The sequence below is a fragment of the Gadus morhua genome, chromosome 19 (assembly GCF_902167405.1).
Source record: "Gadus morhua chromosome 19, gadMor3.0, whole genome shotgun sequence".
Classification (NCBI taxonomy): domain Eukaryota; kingdom Metazoa; phylum Chordata; class Actinopteri; order Gadiformes; family Gadidae; genus Gadus; species Gadus morhua.
Genome location: NC_044066.1, coordinates 14,491,046 through 14,508,477, shown reverse-complemented (window position 1 = coordinate 14,508,477; position 17,432 = coordinate 14,491,046). Strand labels below are relative to the sequence as shown.

Below are 17,432 nucleotides of genomic sequence, written 5' to 3'. Positions count from 1 at the left end.
CGACCTCGCTTCCATTACGGCATCGTTGAAGTAATTAAAAGGGACAAGTACAGACATGTGAAATGCTTGGGAGAGATCCAACATCGCTTTACGCCTGAAAACTCAACACTCATGATCTCAGCTCTCATTCCGTCTCCCAGGTACAACCGTATGTTATTTATCAAACTTCTTTTCACCATTTTTCAAACTTTCAAACACCGTTGTCTTAGATAGATAGATAGATTGATACATTAATCATCCCATAGGGACATTTAAGGCATCCAGTAGCACACACACACACACACACACACACACACACACACACACACACACACACACACACACACACACACACACACACACACACACACACACACACACACACAAAAGGAATCTAAACCCCTCAAGGGTATACAATTAAAGGGTAAGGAGTACAGAGAATGCCTGCTAAACAGTGAAGTGAACAGTGTCTTAAAGGACGACGGTATGATGCGTATTGGCAAGAAAGTCGAGCCAATTCAAAACCCCCTCCGTTAGCGAAATCACAAGTGGGAGGGTCGCCCCAGGTGAATGACGGACGGATCGGCCACTCTGGTAGGCTGATCCGGACCTCATCCCCCATGCGTCATGTGACACTAGAGGGTCCGTTTAGACCAATCAACCGCACACCTGGCGGCAAAAACAGGGAGTGCTGACCTCATGACTTACGGTCCCGGGGTCGGTGGGGTTAGTTTTCTATGTTTGAGCGATAAGACTCTGAGCCGAACGAAGAGGGGCGTCGACGGTGGGGGACGTGGAAACGAAGCGATTGGACGGATAAAGTGACCAGATAATAACTAAGTGAGTGAGTGAGAAAACGAGAGAGAGAGGGAGAGAGAGATGATCGAAACAGAGAGGCAGAGACAGAGAGTGTGTGTGAGTTTATAATTCACTCATAGAGATGAGTGCAGGGCATTGTTAGGAGACGGACGGCAAAAGCAGCATTCAGTGCTTGTTAGTGTCTTGCTGTTAGCCTGCTGCTAGGAGCATACGTTAGCATACCGTTAGCATAGCGTTAGCCAGCCCACCCTTGCTCCAGGCACTTCCTCACACAAGCGGCCCGCCCGGCGGGGTTGAAAGGTCACCACGACATTGCTAATGGTTAGCTAACATTTGACCTCAGGGTGGGTGTGTCCTGGGGGGGAGGGGGCGTCAGAGGCCCTTAGGGACCCAGAAGGGCCATAAAACTTTAGACAGCTCCACATCTTCTCGAGCTGTGAGTCTGAACGAAATCAATAAAAAGTCAATATCTGAACGGCAACAGAAGCGTTGCATAGAGACATCTTCCAGTTATCTCAGCCAACAGCCTGGATTTTTTCCGAACTTTAAAGGCCCACTATGCAACTTCGGGAATTTCTTCGCTGTTTTCTTGGTTTTGGCACGCACATTTCTCTACACAGCGCCCCCTACAGCTTCGTAGTAGATATTTTACAACACTGTCGTAACAACTCGTTGACGACCCTTCCCCATGCACTTCTACGGGAGCCATGTGCATTTGTTTTCAAAGAAGCCGGCGAATGCGTGGAGCCATGTCCGAAGTAAATGTTCATAAAGTGTAGGCAAGGTTATACATTTTTAAAATGGTGTATTTGTATTGCAATAAACATAAAGCCATCCTTTTTATAGTTGACGGGGAGAATTTATATCCTAGATTATAATTGTTTTATCTTAGGTTGAACAGAACAATCAGTGTGAGAGTGTTGGCCAACATAATAATCTAAATAAACAAGAACCTGGATTCGGGGATTCAGTCTGTATCTGGGGGACGAGACAGACAAACAGCAAAACACCAATGGAAACAAAGGTGTTTATATGCCTGCAACCAAGCAAGCTAGAAACATACAGGGCTCACAACAAAACGGTCGAGAAAACAATTTTTACAGGGCTCACAACAAAATGGTTGAGCAAACACATTTGTACAGAGACTATCAACATCAAGAATACCACAAGGAAAAAGTTCACCCAAGGGTACTTTCAATTTCAAAAGCAACACGGCCAAGTCGGAGTCTGATTTGAAGTCTTCTTTTTCTTTCAGTTCACGCTATTCCTGAAAAGCTTGCCCAACGTTTACTCGTGTCTGGCCTCTCTGTCGGTCAGTCTCCCCTTTCTCTTCTTCTGTTCCTCCGACATTGGGTTTCTCTGTCTCTTTTTAGTCGGCTGATCTATGATGAATGTAACAATCCCTTTGTTACTTGTGTTTATATCGAGCCGGTTCCGTGTTTGGGGGTCTGTGCCGCAAAGCAATTCGTTACTTCGCGAGACCCGAGACTCCCGCGAGAGTGGGCGGCGGGTCGCCGGCAGAAACATATTCATTTTCTCCGCCAAGATGCGCAAGGGGGAGTTGAAACAACGAACAATCGAACAAAAATGTATAATGGAACCATCGCAATGACTCCTAGCCTGTTATATTAAGGTAAATCAAGCCAAATTGCCTCGCAACTGGCTGTTTATATCTAGCCGGTGCCATGTTTGGGTGTGTGTCTGTGCCGTAAAGCATTTTCGAAACTACAATCTGACTACATTTTCGAGGATACTTCCGCCGCGTCACATCCGGAAGCGCTCGGTCCGAACACATCAAGTTGCATATGCGCTTTTTCACTGTAGAGGCCAAATGGGAAAATGACACACCCACCAATCGACCCAGAAATGGATGCAGAACCATCAGCATAACTCTCAACCTGCATACTTAATGTAATTTTGGCTAAAAAAGTTGCATAGTGGGCCTTTAACATCTGGAATCATTTTCCGATATTTTTTATCAGTGTGACTGAATCAAACATGGGCCCAGAGGACTGAAACAAAAAAGCTGTCCTATTAAATTTTACTTTAGGGAGTCAGATACACATGTCTGTACTGTATATAATGCAATTCTTATTGAGCTACCGTTAGAAAACTGCAGGCCTCCAACATATGCTTCAGATTAATACTTAAGAGTGAGTGATGGAGTGAATGATGGAGAGAGACGTAGAGTGTACTATATATAAATATATAGAGACAGAGAGAGAGCAAGATACACCCCCCCCCCCCACCCACACACACACACTGGCCCAGAAACAAACGCACACACAAACACAAACACACACACACACACACACACACACACACACACACACACAGAGGGAGAGAGAGAGAGATGATATGATTGTTCTGCAATCTCTGACAGGGTAGTTATTCTCTCAAGACATCTAATGTACCAATTCTGACATTTTGATGAATGTCAGTGGTATTATCTTGCTGTGTGTGTGTGTGTGTGTGTGTGTGTGTGTGTGTGTGTGTGTGTGTGTGTGTGTGTGTGTGTGTGTGTGTGTGTGTGTGTGTGTGTGTGTGTGTGTGTGTTCGTTTCTGGGCCAGTTTGGGAGTTAATGCCCGAATGCGTTTGTTTCTGTCTAATGTTTGACACCCGAGAACAAAGTCTGTGTCGCTGTAAAGAGGCATCTTTCCGACATTCCTTGTGCGTGACTGCGTTCTGTCTCCACCTTACCGGACCCCCCCCCCCCACCCGAAACTAAATCAAGTTCAGCCCCAAATAAAACCACCAGGAGAATGAGTTGCCTGCTTTGATCTGAATGGGGGGGGATCTTCTACAGGCTGCTCCACATCTTCAGCAGATATAACCACACCGCTGCCAGCAGAATGTGTCAAACAGGAATCTGCGTGTGTGTGTGTGTGTGTGTGTGTGTGTGTGTGTGTGTGTGTGTGTGTGTGTGTGTGTGTGTGTGTGTGTGTGTGTGTGTGTGTGTGTGTGTGTGTGTGCGTGCGCGTGTGTGTGTGTGTGTCTCTGATATGGTGCGTGCTGTGTGACTCGATGAAGTCAGTTGCCAGAGAGGCTGCCTGGCCCCATGCGTTACGCTCCTTCCCACCGTTTCCCTCACACCACCAACCACTGGCAAACAAAACATCCATCACCCTTGGCACCCGGGCAGAAGAACCGGATCCTAGTCTGAGCCCGGAGCAAACACTCAGCGGGCTCAGCGGCCCTGCTGGCTTCCACAGCGTACTAACCGCTCCATACTCATGGTAAATGAACTGCATTCACCCATTCATGAACACATTCACACAACGACGGTGGTGTCGGGAGCAGTCACGGTGAGGCGTCTTGCTCAGGGACAACTCGACACTAGGAGGAGCCCGGGATTGACCTACAACCTTCCTGTTACCAGCCAACCCGCTCTACCTCCTGCGCCACATGCCGCCCCTTTCGAGTCTCTGTCATAGGAATAACAACTTCTCAAGATTCCCGCCAAGATCAGCCCGATATGAGAACGCTCTGACAAGAGACTCTGACTTCTGTGTACAACTCTGTCGAACGAGTGAGACGACCCCTCGGGACTGAATCATGGATCTCACTGTGTCACTGTGTGTTACGGTATCTGTGTCAACAACCACTCAGAGGGTGAGGAGGTGAGATTGAGGAGATGAGGGTTGAGGAAGTGAGGGGTGAGAAGACGGTGTCAGAGTGTTTTTCGAGTGCGGGGGGTCCTACCTGAGACGGAGATGGTCATGGCGGCCTCCAGCGGCCGGTCGTTGTCCAGGTCCTTGCTGAGCCGCAGCTCCCCGGTCCGGTTGTTCAGATCCAGGAGGTTCAGCTCGTTCCCCGACTCGAACCTGAACCTCAGCTCGTCGTCCACGTCGGGGTCCCGCGCGGGGACCGCCCCGATCACCCCCGACGGGAAGCTGTTGGACTTGTTGGTGATGTAGTTGTTGAAGATGATCTCGAAGTCCTGCAGCACCGGCACGTTGTCGTTGACGTCCACCAGCTGCACGTGCACCGTGGCCCGGCTGACCAGCGGCGCCGAGGTGGCCTGCACCACGATCACGTACTCCCGCCGGCTCTCATAGTCCAGCTCCACCAGCGCCGTCAGGTCCCCGTTGAAGATGTCCAGCGTGAAGAACTCGGGGCTGTTGCCCTCCACGATCTGGTACATGATCTGCGCGTTGGTGCCCTCGTCGGGGTCGGTGGCGCCGATCCTCGCCACCACCGACCCCACGGGCCGGTTCTCCTCCACCCGGACCACCAGCACGTCGCGGTCGAACACGGGGGCGTTGTCGTTGATGTCCAGCACGGCCACGTGCACGGCCACGGCCGCCCGCAGCGGGGGGACGCCCTTGTCCACGGCGAAGGCCCTCAGGCTGTAGGAAGGCACGTTCTCGCGGTCCAGCTTGCGCGCCGAGCGGATGATGCCGGAGTACGGCTCGATGAAGAAGTCGCCGTCGCCGTCGTCGCCGCCCGCAAAGGTGTAGCTCAGCCGCCCGTTGGAGCCCGAGTCCTTGTCCATGGCGGAGATCTGCAGGACGCTGGTGTAGACGGGCGCGTCCTCGAACACCGAGCCCTGGTAGACGTCGCGGGGGAACAGCGGCGCGTTGTCGTTGGCGTCCACCACGATGATCTCCACGTACGCCGTGTCCATCTTCTGCGGGATGCCGTTGTCGCGGGCGACGATGGCCAGCGTGTAGGACGACAGGTCCTCGTAGTCCACCGCCATCTGCGTGGTGATGGCGCCCGTGTCCGGGTGCACCGCGAACTGGGGCACCTTCTCCTCCATCAGGTAGGTGATGCGGGCGTTCTCGCCCGTGTCCTCGTCGGAGGCGGCGATCACCATGACGACGTAGCCCACCGCTAGGTCCTCGCTGAGGAACACCTGGTAGCTGGCGCTCTGGAACACGGGCCGGTGCGTGTTGGCGTCCGTCACGTTGATGGACACGCTGGCCGTGTCGGCGCGCGTGCCGTCCGACGCCGTCACCGTCAGCACGTACTGCCGCTCCTGCTGGTAGTCCAGCGGCAGCGCCAGGGTCACCAGCCCGCCGCCGCTCTGGCTGGTGATGGCGAAGCGGTTGCGCGTGTTCCCGCTGGAGATCTGGTAGGTGACCACGCTGTTGACGTCGCGGTCCACTGCCGTCAGCGTGAGCACGCTGGTGCCCACCACCGCGTCCTCGTTGATCTTCAGCTCGTACCGCCGCTCCGTGAAGGCCGGCGTGTTGTCGTTGACGTCCAGCACCGTCACGCTCACGCTCGCCGCCGACGACATGGCGGGCACGCCGTGGTCCCGCGCCTCCACGCGGAACTTGTAGAACTCGGTCGACTCGCGGTCCAGCTCGCCGCACGCCGTCACCCAGCCCGTGCTGTTGTTGATGGCGAGCGGGAAGCCCGGCGGCGTGTCCGCCAGCCGGTACTCCAGGCGGGCGTTCTCGCCCGAGTCGGCGTCGATGGCCTGCACGTGTAGCAGCGAGTACCCCACCGCCACGTTCTCCAGCACCGAGGCCTGGAAGGGCGTGCTGACGAACATGGGCGCGTTGTCGTTGACGTCCACCACTTGCACCACCACCATCCCCGTGCCGTTGATGAGCGGCGGCCGGCCCCCGTCCTGCGCCTTGATGCGCAGGTTGTACTCCCGGATGCTCTCGAAGTCCAGGGGGTTGATGATGTCGATGACGCCGGTGGGCGCGTGGATGTAGAACTGCCCCTTGACGTTGCCGCTGATGATGCTGTAGTGCACCTTGGCGTTGTTGCCCTGGTCGCGGTCCGTGGCCTCCACGCGGATCACCTTGGTGTTCACCGCCACGTCCTCGCGCACGCGCACCACGTAGCGCTTCTCGGCGAACTGCGGGTAGTTGTCGTTCTCGTCGTCCACGGCGATGTGCACGGTGGCCGTGGCGCTGCGCGGGCCCGGGTCGCGGCCCTGGTCGTTGGCCTCCACGATGAGCGTGTAGCGGTCGCGCGCCTCGCGGTCGGGCCGCTCGCGGACCCGCACCAGGCCGTTGCGGGCGTCGATCTCGAAGGCCGGGTTGTCGTCGGCGTTGAGGATCTTGTACACCATGTTGGCGTTGGCCGAGGCGTCGCCGTCCGTGGCGCGGATGGTCATCACCTCGAAGCCCACCTCCACGTTCTCCCGGATGCTGTCGCGGTACTCCGTCTGCTCGAACACCGGGCTGTGGTCGTTGGTGTCGGACACGGTCACCGTGACGTAGGTGGTGGCCGAGCGCCGCGGGGTGCCGTGGTCCAGCGCTGTGACCTTGAACACGTGCGTGTCCTTGACCTCGCGGTCCAGCGGGCGCAGCGTGCTGATGGTGCCGCTGCGGGGGTCGATGGTGAACTGGTCGTTGGAGCGGCTGTCGAACATCGACTCCATCACGTACTCCAGCCGGCCCGCCTCGCCCTCATCGGGGTCCGTGGCCCGCGGCGTGATGACCGACGTGCCCGCCTCCTGGTTCTCCGCCAGGGACAGCTGGTAGTTGGGCATCTTGAACGTAGGAGCGTTGTTGACGCTCCTCCTGCCCCGCGGGTGGTCTCGGTGTTGTTGTTGTTGTGGGTCATTGTACATCTCGCGATCAGACTCTAAAGATAAATATCCATGCTCTCCCACTGGCACGGGCGCTGACACAACACGCAAGACCAAGCGCACGGACACGCCGCGCGCTGGAACGGAAACCCCGTGCGCTGGCACGTCCACACCCCTGGACACGCCGCGCGCATTCAAGTGGGTCTGCAGCAAGCACCGCAGACCCACCTGCGCGCTCTGCTCGCGCGGTGCGCGGCAAAAGTCTTCGGCCAGCAATAAGTTCCCTCGCAAGAAAACCGCGTGCAGCCCGTCAACGGTACACACGGCGTCCTCTAACGGGACGTCTCGCGCAAAGGCGGGCAAAAGTTGGGTGACATTCACGAGCACTTTACCTGCGGCCCAGCAGGGGGTCTCCCCTCCGAGGGTCATGACCTGCGCGATGCGAAAGTCGGGCTTCTCACGGGACGCCGCGCTCTTCCTCCGGTACTTGATGAAGCAGTCCTGGCCGTGCACGTGCACGTTGAACCGGGTCAGGATCACGTCTCCGGACGTGCTCGAGGTGGTACTGAAGTACACGCTCTGCGGGGGTCGTAACGCGCGCGCGCAATCCACCCTCCGGGACAGCCGGATGACCCCGGTGCGCGAGTCCACTCGGAACCAGCTGTGGGTGACCGCGGGGGATAAAGTCCGGTTCACTGTGTAAGTCCAACCGGGACCGGGACCGAGGGAGAGGTCGGCCAGGAGGGCTCCGGGCCGGAGGTTCTCGGAGAGGTCCAGCTCCAGACCCCTCAGCAGCAGCGGCGCGGTGAGGAGGACACACACCCGGAGCCACAAACACACAGGTAGGACCTCCATGGCTCTCACACTCACACTCACACTCACAGGAACACGACCTAACCACTAACTCTTCTTCGCCCAGCTCCGCGTCTTGCTTTTATTCCTCGTCTTGCTTCTTTTACTCCTCATGGTGACGGACGGGTCTAGAGTGGCACCGGGAAAGGGCCCCTGGGGTCCGTATGGGGTCCGCGGTCTGCTGAAGCGGCCGCGGAGTCTGACGGCAACTTTTTAAATGACTACAAAATGGCTCCGTGTCTCCTCCTCCTCCTCCTTCAGGAGCTGATTACCATAAACCTGCTGGGATCTCTCCTCTGGGACCCCCCCCCCCCCCCCCCCCCCCCGCTGGGTCCTCATGCTGATTCGAGAGTCCTGGGACACTTGTTGGGTGATTATCGATTAAAATTAAAATGTTGGGGGTCGTTTATTCACTTGATTGTTCTGAGAGGTATTTCACTTAGTTAGTTAGTTCAATTTCTACTTTATTCATCACGGGTTTGTTGGAAACGGGTTTGTTGGAATATATAAATCAATGAAATTACCAAATTCAGAAATATAAAAAATAAAACATACACCACCAGTATCATGTCACTTCACGTCGCTTCATCTTATGTGAACGTTGTGTTTTTACGTTTTAAAACGTAAAGGCATGTCCTGGAATGCCATCAAGGTTACACCACGCGTTTATCAGGTCCAGTACTAATTTACACACCATTAAAAAAGAAAAGCGAGTGGAAGGTTAAACAGCGGGTTGTGTGATGTGTGTTAGATGTGTTTGCTGTTTCTATCTGTGGACATCAAACGGCTGAGAGCGCCGCCGGTCAGTGAAGGAAAACAGTAGCAGAGCTCCCCCTGGTGGTGAATAAAGTCTGTTTCAGGCCATTAGAAACCACACAATTACAAAGCGTTCAGGAGACCACTTTATATTTACATCATATACATTTTGTAACCTTTTGGACAATTTAAAAAAAACACACACAAAAACAGTTGTTTCTTTTACGTTTGTGTATTTCTGTTGAATATTGTCTCTGAACACAGTAGGAAGTCAGATGGAGTCATACGACGCCGGTTGTCTACCGCAGTGTCAGGTAACCGTGGCGTAGCCGTAGCATAGCCGTGGCACGGCTGTGCCTGCTCCCAGCATAGCCTCTCTCAGCTAGCCTGATCCGGGGGTCCGGGCCGGGGTCCAACCAGAGAGGCTGCCGCCGCCATGCGCTCCCTGCCCAGCTGCAGGGTGTGTTGGCTCGGGCCGAGTCGCAGGATCCTCCCGCTGCCCAGACACTCACCACCGCGGTAGAGAACCGCAAACTGGAAGGAAGTGGGGGGGGGAGGAAGAGGGGGTTTGGCTGTTACCTCTCCAGAGGAGAGAGGGGTGTGTGTGTGTGTGTGTGTGTGTGTGTGTGTGTGTGTGTGTGTGTGTGTGTGTGTGTGTGTGTGTGTGTGTGTGTGTGTGTGTGTGTGTGTGTGTACCTGTCCAGGTGTGATTGCTCTGATGGGTTGGGAGAGTGTGATCCACAGCGATCCGTCCATGTTGAGAGTGACAGTGCAGGGAGCTGGAGAACAACCAGAAGGAAAGGACGACTTTGGCATTTGGGGGGCCTAGTTCCCACCGTTTTGAGCAGCCCAACCCTGCCAAGAGGCTGCAGCGCATGCATTCATACGTTCATTCATACCATCATTCAAACGTTCATTCATGCTTGCATTCGTTCATACGTATGTTCATTCATGCATGCATTCCTAGGTTCAATCATACATTCATTCACACGTTCAATCATGCATGCATTCATACGTTCATTCATCCGTTTTTTCATCCATTCATTAATCAGTTTATTCATGCATGCATTCCTCCGTTCAATCATATGCTCATTCATACGTTCATTCATGCATGCATTACTCCGTTCATTCATCCATTCATTCATCCGTTAATTCATGCATGCATTCCTCATTCATACGTTCATCAGCAGGCAGGCCCAGAGGCAGCTCTTACTCAGAGGCATCTGGTGGATGAAGCGGAAGTGACAGTCCATCATCTGGGTCTTGACGAGCACAGGAGGCGGGTCTACCGTTATCCAATGGAAACGGCCCGTTTGCAGCGTGTCCCGAAACAGGGCCGGGTGGTTGGTTGTCGGACCCTATGACATAACGATGACATCATGGTGATACATGTGACTCGTGGCCGTATGACCCCCAGGCCAACTCCGTCACACATTGCGCAAATGTGTAAGAGATCATGGAGCACCTGAGAAGAATATTAATGTACACCAAAAAGATTAGCAAAAAAACTTTTGTAGTTGCACGAAAGATCCTGCCAGGTTTTGGTTCCAACAACTGGATTCCATTAGCTGGATCTCAGGCTTGGAGCCTGAAAACAAGGAACGGATTTTACCGGCTTGACCTGGAGTTTCCTAGAGTTGTTCTGATACCGATACCAGTATCGGAAATTCCTCCGATACTGCATAAAATGAAGAAGCCGGTATCGGCGACATTTACTACACAGGCAAAGAGCATCACAAACAATATGGTCTTATGCTGCATTCGTTAACGGTCAGAGGTGAATAGTCGGAATGGGAAACACGTCATCTCTGACCTAAGTGCGTTCGAGCAACCAAGCCAGAAAAACATGGAAATATGGATCCTTGGTATGGCATGGATATTATTATTATATATGCTAGATGTATAATCATTGTAATATTAATTACAGAAACAGTAGTAAGGGAATCGAGTATTGGTGCCATCTTAAGAGAAACTTTCAAAAAGAACAAGTGCCACGAATAGTTACAATGCCAGATGTTGTATCGGTATATACTCTGTATCCTCTGTCACAACTGCTCTGCTCAGTATAGAAACACAATAACATAGAGAAGGTAAATATTACAACATAAAACCCCTTTTTCACTTTCTCACCACAAAAACTTCTCCGGTGGTGACGTCCTTGTCCACGACGAACCAGGGGTCCTTCAGCCCCCCTATCCGGGCCCTCTGACCCAGGGTCAGGGTAAACCAGCCTGGAGACACACACACACACACACACACACACACACACACACACACACACACACACACACACACACACACACACACACACACACACACACACACACACACACACACACACACACGTTATAAACGAACTGTGTATATATCTCTAAATATAGATCAAGATATATCTATTGATATAGATACATCTTTATCTAGATCTATAGATCCCATCTAGATCTGTAGATCCATCCATCTCTATATAGAGTTAAATAGATACATAGATATATAAATAGAGCTATATTGCACTATACTGTTTATGTATTTATTATTTCATTCAGATACATGCGAGGCGAGGGCGTTTCTGGGACAGTAGGCACCTGGAGCAAAGGTGTGACTGAGGGGGGAACTCACCTCTGTGGCGACCCATGACGGCCCCGTCCTCCACAGACACCAGGTCTCCTGGCTGGGGCTCCAGGTACTGGGAGGAACACACACACACACACACACACACACATTTTTGGCCCATTTTGCGCCGATTTTTCACTTGTCAGACTATTTCTGGGTCCGGGCCGAGTTTCGGCTTAGTCGTGTGTCGTGCACGGTGCAGTATACACAGGGTAACGAGAAGCGGGAACAACTCACGACCAACTCCCGAACAGCGATCGTATGGTCGCAAGAAAAACAAAACGGTTTGAAATTCGAGTCGCCCCTCGTGAGGGTAAAGCAAGCCGCATCAGCGCATCGTGCCGTATAGTGTGAGAACATGAATCACGAGCTGCAAACTCTTTAACCCTGCGATTTTAGTCGTACAGTTTGAGCTGGTGCTGAGTCAAACAATTGAAAATATCGTACAGTGTCTGCCCAGCTTTAGTTACACTAAGTTCAGTCATGTGTTGTGCTCCCTTTGCTGTCCAACCCTAGAGCCGGGTTGCGACATTATAATTAATATTTGTAGAGGTTAAGAAGTTAGAGGGTGTCACAGTGGACACTACCAGATAGTAACAGGAATTCAAAATAAAATAAATAAAAAACAGACAAAGAATATAGGGCAATTATATATAATGTCTTGCATATCATTAGGCCCTACAATGGGAGTAATTATTAAGTCCTATAATGGTATGTGTATCATTCACTCATATGGTATATTCTACTTCCTCACCTCCAGGATAAAGTCTTCAAAATTCCTCTCGCCAATGAAGCAGATTCCCATACTCTGGAAACAAACAGCAAACAGTTCATCATATTTTACAAGCACCTTCACGCTGTCATCCACGATGACTGACAGTCTTTCAGATACACGTAATTTATTTAGGCAGGTAGGGGTGCAGTTAAGTTGTGGATATTGGGAATCAAACTCAGAACCTCCATATGTCCGCCTAGACCGCTGTTTAGACAGTGAGCCCAGTGTATGGTTCACAACAGTTCCGTTCCGTTTCTAACCATATTTTGTGTCGGTGTTCATGGTTCTTAACGTTCTCAGAAGTTTCCACTCGATTCTGAATAGTTGCTCTCTCTTCTTGAATAAACAGGATTGTCTTGTATTGTTGTAAACATTTATCCAGGCTTAAGGCTTAGATGTTTTATAATCCTGAATCTATTCATTGGTCCACTATCAGTTTACTTTTGACTGAGTTTTCTACGTCAGTCGGCCATGTTTGTCGTCACCTCTTTCTTTGTCAGCACGTGGTGAAGCCCAGCCTGGGCCGCCATCTTTTTCACAAAGTCCTTGGTGAGTCCGGCCAGCGGGAACATAGTGTGCCGCAGGGCCTCCTGGGAGATCTGGCTGAGGAAGAAGGTCTGGTCTTTAAAGGGGTCGGCACCCTGGTGTAACCTCACCGCTGGTAGAGGAGACGTAGAGATGATCTCATTATTAGTGTAGAACGAAAGGGCTGAGAATGATGTCATGGTGATGTCATTGTGAGCGTAGAGCAGGGGTCACCAACACAGTGCCCGCGGGTCCTTGCGGGCACCATGGCGCCCGCAAGGACCACATGAGGCGCCCGCAGGCCTGTTCTAAAAATAGAACTACTCATTCTTGAACAACTCTTTCCCACCTTTTTTAAGTCATTGTTGGTAATTATTGTGAGAAATCATTAACATGACTTAATTAATTAACATGTCTTCACATAGATGAGTATAATTAATAATTAATAGTAATATATAACTAAAGGCAAACTGAGCAAATTTGTTATTTTAGAAGAGTGTATAGAACTGGGTGCCCTTCGTATGACTCAGTGCCCATGAAGTAGCTCTCAGGTTAAAAAAGGTTGGTGACCCCTGGTGTAGAGGGACAGGTTGAGATGATGTCATGAGTGCAGCCCGATGATGATGATGATGATGTCATGGTGTGGGCGGAGGTGATGGGCGGAGACGTACGGTTGCGGACCTCGAAGCGGTCCTTGAAGCGGCCGGTGAGTGGAGCTACGTTCTTCTGCCGGAACACTTCCTCGTCCTCTTGGGACGTCCTGGCGTAGTGACCCGTTGCCATGGCGTCAGCATCTAAACAAACGATACACCACACTAAAGTATCCCTTAAGTACTTTGTTTAAATACAAAGGATTAAGGACTTTAAGACAGTTTTTAAATAAATGTGAAATGTACCTTATGATCAAACTGCATACCGACTAATCTATCGTCTCAGGAGCTGAACATTGAATAGGTACATGGTGCAGACTTTCAGATGAAAAGATCATCCGATAAGTTAATCATATAAAACGCACATATTTGACACCTACCTAAAGTGTTGAGAGCATGTTTGCAAAAATGCTTGAACTTGATGTGCTTGTTGCACAGAATGTCGGGGTTTGGGGTCCGGCCCTTCTCGTATTCGCTCAACAGATCACTGGCCGTGAAATGAGATACACATTTACAACGCGATAAAAAAACATAAAAGACAACATAATATGCATTGTGTGTGATTTAGGAATTTGCCGAGGTGACTTAAGTACCTAAACACTTCGTTCCAGTACTCTTTGACGTAGGAGACCTGATGGAACGGGATGCCGAGGACCTGACAGGACCGATAGGCGTCCTCGCAGTCCTTGTCTGAGGTGCAGACGCCTTTCTCATCCAAAGAGTCCCAGTTCTTCATGAACACACCACTGACATGATAACCTGAAGACACCAAAGACAAAGTATTCTTCGATACCAATGACAAACGTAATATCGGTGTGTGTGTGTGTGTGTGTGTGTGTGTGTGTGTGTGTGTGTGTGCGTGCGTGCGTGCGTGCGTGCGTGCGTATACCGTTTTCATAACATTTGCGACATTCCTTATAAATAGAATTGTGTTACACAACAATCGTTGTTTTCTTACCCATTCGCTTCAGTAATAAGGCGGCTACAGAGCTGTCCACGCCCCCGGACATCGCACAAACCACATGTCTAATAACACCCATTATTTACAAATGTTATATCTCCAATATTGATATTTTAACTTATACAACACAGGAGTCAGGCCACTAAAGCGCTGCCGATGGGCGCCGACATGACAGCTGTGCACCCCTAAAATGAGTCCGACCGGGAACGAGGAACGAGCCCCCCTCCATAGTTCTGCCATTCTCAGTGAATCTGCGCTTGAAGAGAGTCGGGACTGTCCTGAGTGGACGTAGGGAAGCTAGCAGAAACCAAACAAAACGAACAATAACCAGAATAAATAATACGGTTGGTAGATACACATGTCTCACTGATATACATGTGATTCCCCAAACAAAAGTTTGACACATCTTCGCGAATTTGTACGGGAATGGCGGGTCAGCACTTAAACCGTTATCTTCTTGAAAGTTCCACTGGACCAAAAACCAAATTTGTTTTGTTTTAAACATAGTCATTCGTATTATGTAATCGTCAACATATTAATCTTCGTCATTCTATCAATGTTACTGAAATAAATGAGTCTCACATTTCGAGAAAAAAAAGTAAAATCCGATAATTTTACGCCATTCTCCGCAAGACACAGGTCATCTTCCCGCTCTGCTGCGCCCGCAGGTGGCGTTACTTTCTTGACGTCAGACTACCTTTCCCGATAGATTAACGCTACGGTGTGTGTGGATCTTTTCATTTTCGACAACTTCGCTTTTCTATAATAGTTACACAACGACTGTAAAAAAACTATTTTTTTAAATCACAAAGTGTTCAAATTCAATCAGTATCAGAGGGTTCCTTGGGTCATTAAACCTCTATCTTCTGCATTTATTCAAAACCGAATTAATCTACTGTCGTATCACAAATTAATATTAACAAAAACACATTGCTCTATAGAATCACATTTACATTTTAGTAAGGATGTTCAAACAAACAAGTGCAAAGAATTAACAATTGTTGGTTGACCCGTTCCCCGTATACAACAAAGATAGCTAGGAGAATAAGATGCTACACAATTCCCAGTATTATTAATTGTTAGTAATATTATTATTATTATTAAGTGCAAGGACGTACATACAATTAGTGCGCAAACATGTGTAGGTTAACCCATTTCCTGTATACAACAAAGTGTGTGCTGTGTGTTTGTGACTGAATGGGTAGATGGGGGATGTGACCGCTGACTCCGTCACCCTGAGCCTGCTGATGGAGGCCCGGGACACGGTGAGGGGGAGCCCGCTGGGGGTGGTGCACACGCCCATGGTCTGCTGGTGTCAGACCTCCCTGCCTCCGCCCCCGGTGCCCTGCAACATACACATCAAACTGGAGAACATGCAGAAGACAGGTAGGCCACTCAAAAAGACAGCTGATTTATCAGGCTTATGAACCATTTATTTACATTTACATTTAGGGCATTTAGCAGACACTTTTATCCAAAGCGACTTACAATAAGTACATTTGTCATAAGAAGTGCATCACTATATCGCTGTCGGTACAGAAAGGATGATCATAGAACCAATTGCAAGTACCAGAATCGCTAGGCTAATCATTTCGCCGTGTTACAGCCATGATAGCAGCTACTGCAGTTGCTACACAGTTAAGTACTATAATACAATACAATGCAATACAATACAGTACAATACAATACAATACAGTGTACAATGGTTGCCAGAAGGGCGGGGGGGGGTGGCTATGCAGTGTCGAGGTGGACTCTGAACAGGTGAGTCTTCAGTCTTTTTCGGAAGATAGTGAGCGACTCTGCGGTCCTGAGAGCTGCAGGGAGCTCGTTCCACCACTGAGGTCCCAAAACCGAGAAAAGTTGTGACTTTGCTGAACGGCCTTTGCTAGCTCTTAGCGATGGCGGTTCCAGAAGTCCAGCTGAGGTAGTTGAGCGGAGGGAGCGAGCTGGGGTGTGTGGCTTTAGCAATGCTTGGAGGTAGGCAGGGGCAGTTCCATCGACTGCCTTGTATGCCAGTACCATCGTCTTAAATTTGATGCGAGCTACTACAGGGAGCCAGTGGAGGTCCCGGAAGAGGGGGGTCACATGGGAGAACTACGGTAGGTTGAACACGAGGCGCGCTGCCGCATTCTGGATGCGCTGCAAAGGTTTAATCGCAGAGGCAGGAAGTCCAGCCAGGAGTGAGTTGCAGTAGTCGAGGCGGGAGTTGACCAGTGATTGGACTAGAAGCTGAGCTGCTTCCCTTGTGAGGAAGGGCCGGATTCTGCGGATGTTGTAAAGTGCAAATCTGCAGGATCGGGCGACCGCAGTGATGTTTGCAGTGCAGGATAACTGATTGTCCAATACCACACCGAGGTTTCTGGCAGTTGGAGAGGGAGATACAGTGATGTTCTCGACGGTGACCAGTCCATGTGTGGGCAATCTTTCCCTGGGATTAGGAGGAGCTCGGTTTTGTTGAGGTTAAGCCTCAGGTGATGGGCGGTTGTCCAGGTGCTGACGTCCGCCAGACATTCCGATATGCGTGATGCAATCAGGGTTTTATCAGATGAGGGGAAAGAGAGAAATAGCTGAGTGTCGTCAGCATAGCAGTGATAGGAAAAGCCGTGTGATGCAATTACCGAGCCCAGAGACCTGGTATAGAGGGAGAACAGAAGAGGCCCAAGTACAGAGCCTTGAGGGACACCAGTTTCAAGCATGCAAGGTTTGGACAAGGAGCCATTCCATGTCACTTGATAGGTGCGGTTCGTCAGGTAGGATGTGAACCAGGAAAAAGCAGATTCATCGATGCCAAGTTCGGCAAGAGTGGCAAGAAGGATCTGGTGGTTCACTGTGTCAAATGCTGCTGACAGGTCGAGGAGAATGAGAACCGATGAGAGGGACGAGGCTCTGGCAGCACGGAGGGACTCAGTCACCGCGAGGAGAGCCGTCTCGGTGGAATGTGCCTTCTTGAAACCTGACTGGTGAGGGTCAAGGAGGTTGTTAGATGAGAGATAGGAGGACAGTTGGTT

The 17,432-nt window shown here is 50.7% G+C and overlaps 3 protein-coding genes across 6 annotated transcripts in view; 1 reads left to right on the top strand and 2 right to left on the bottom strand.

Annotated features, from left to right (window-relative positions):
- Positions 1-8,387, bottom strand: part of celsr1a (cadherin EGF LAG seven-pass G-type receptor 1a) — a 94,526-nt gene extending 86,139 nt beyond the window's left edge. Inside the window, 1 exon segment of the mRNA XM_030342458.1 lies at positions 4,502-8,387. Coding sequence (XP_030198318.1) covers positions 4,502-8,150 — 3,649 coding nt within the window. The 5' untranslated portion in view covers positions 8,151-8,387.
- Positions 8,388-9,036: 649 nt separating this feature from the next.
- LOC115532264 (mitochondrial tRNA-specific 2-thiouridylase 1) lies at positions 9,037-14,623 on the bottom strand. The gene is made up of 11 exons (XM_030341927.1): positions 14,422-14,623; positions 14,057-14,222; positions 13,844-13,950; positions 13,485-13,607; positions 12,774-12,946; positions 12,268-12,321; positions 11,520-11,586; positions 11,034-11,134; positions 10,117-10,261; positions 9,600-9,682; positions 9,037-9,437 (listed from the first exon to the last, which is right to left on the bottom strand). Exons 1-11 carry the CDS (start codon positions 14,501-14,503, stop codon positions 9,282-9,284), a joined length of 1,257 nt encoding a protein of 418 aa, XP_030197787.1. The 5' UTR covers positions 14,504-14,623; the 3' UTR covers positions 9,037-9,281.
- Positions 14,624-14,641: 18 nt separating this feature from the next.
- LOC115532271 (L-threonine dehydratase catabolic TdcB) overlaps positions 14,642-17,432 on the top strand; it is a 59,976-nt gene continuing 57,185 nt past the window's right edge. For 3 of the 4 annotated variants that reach the window (XM_030341938.1, XM_030341941.1, XM_030341940.1), the window contains exons 1-2: positions 14,642-14,768; positions 15,630-15,810. In XM_030341938.1, the coding sequence (XP_030197798.1) occupies positions 15,630-15,810 (181 nt within the window). In that variant the 5' untranslated portion in view covers positions 14,642-14,768. Of the gene's footprint in view, positions 14,769-15,057; positions 15,146-15,629; positions 15,811-17,432 lie in introns of all 4 variants that reach the window. The other variant, XM_030341939.1, reaches the window with a different exon arrangement.

Bases quoted from the DNA above. Each gene is read 5' to 3' on its own strand.
- LOC115532264 (XM_030341927.1), bottom strand. From the start codon at position 14,503: ATGGGTGTTATTAGACATGTGGTTTGTGCGATGTCCGGGGGCGTGGAC. The intron at 14,223-14,421 runs GTAAGAAAACAA...TGGTGTCTTCAG, and splicing joins CTTATTACTGAAGCGAATGG to GTTATCATGTCAGTGGTGTG. The intron at 12,947-13,484 runs GTACGTCTCCGC...CTCCTCTACCAG, and splicing joins CCGCTTCGAGGTCCGCAACC to CGGTGAGGTTACACCAGGGT.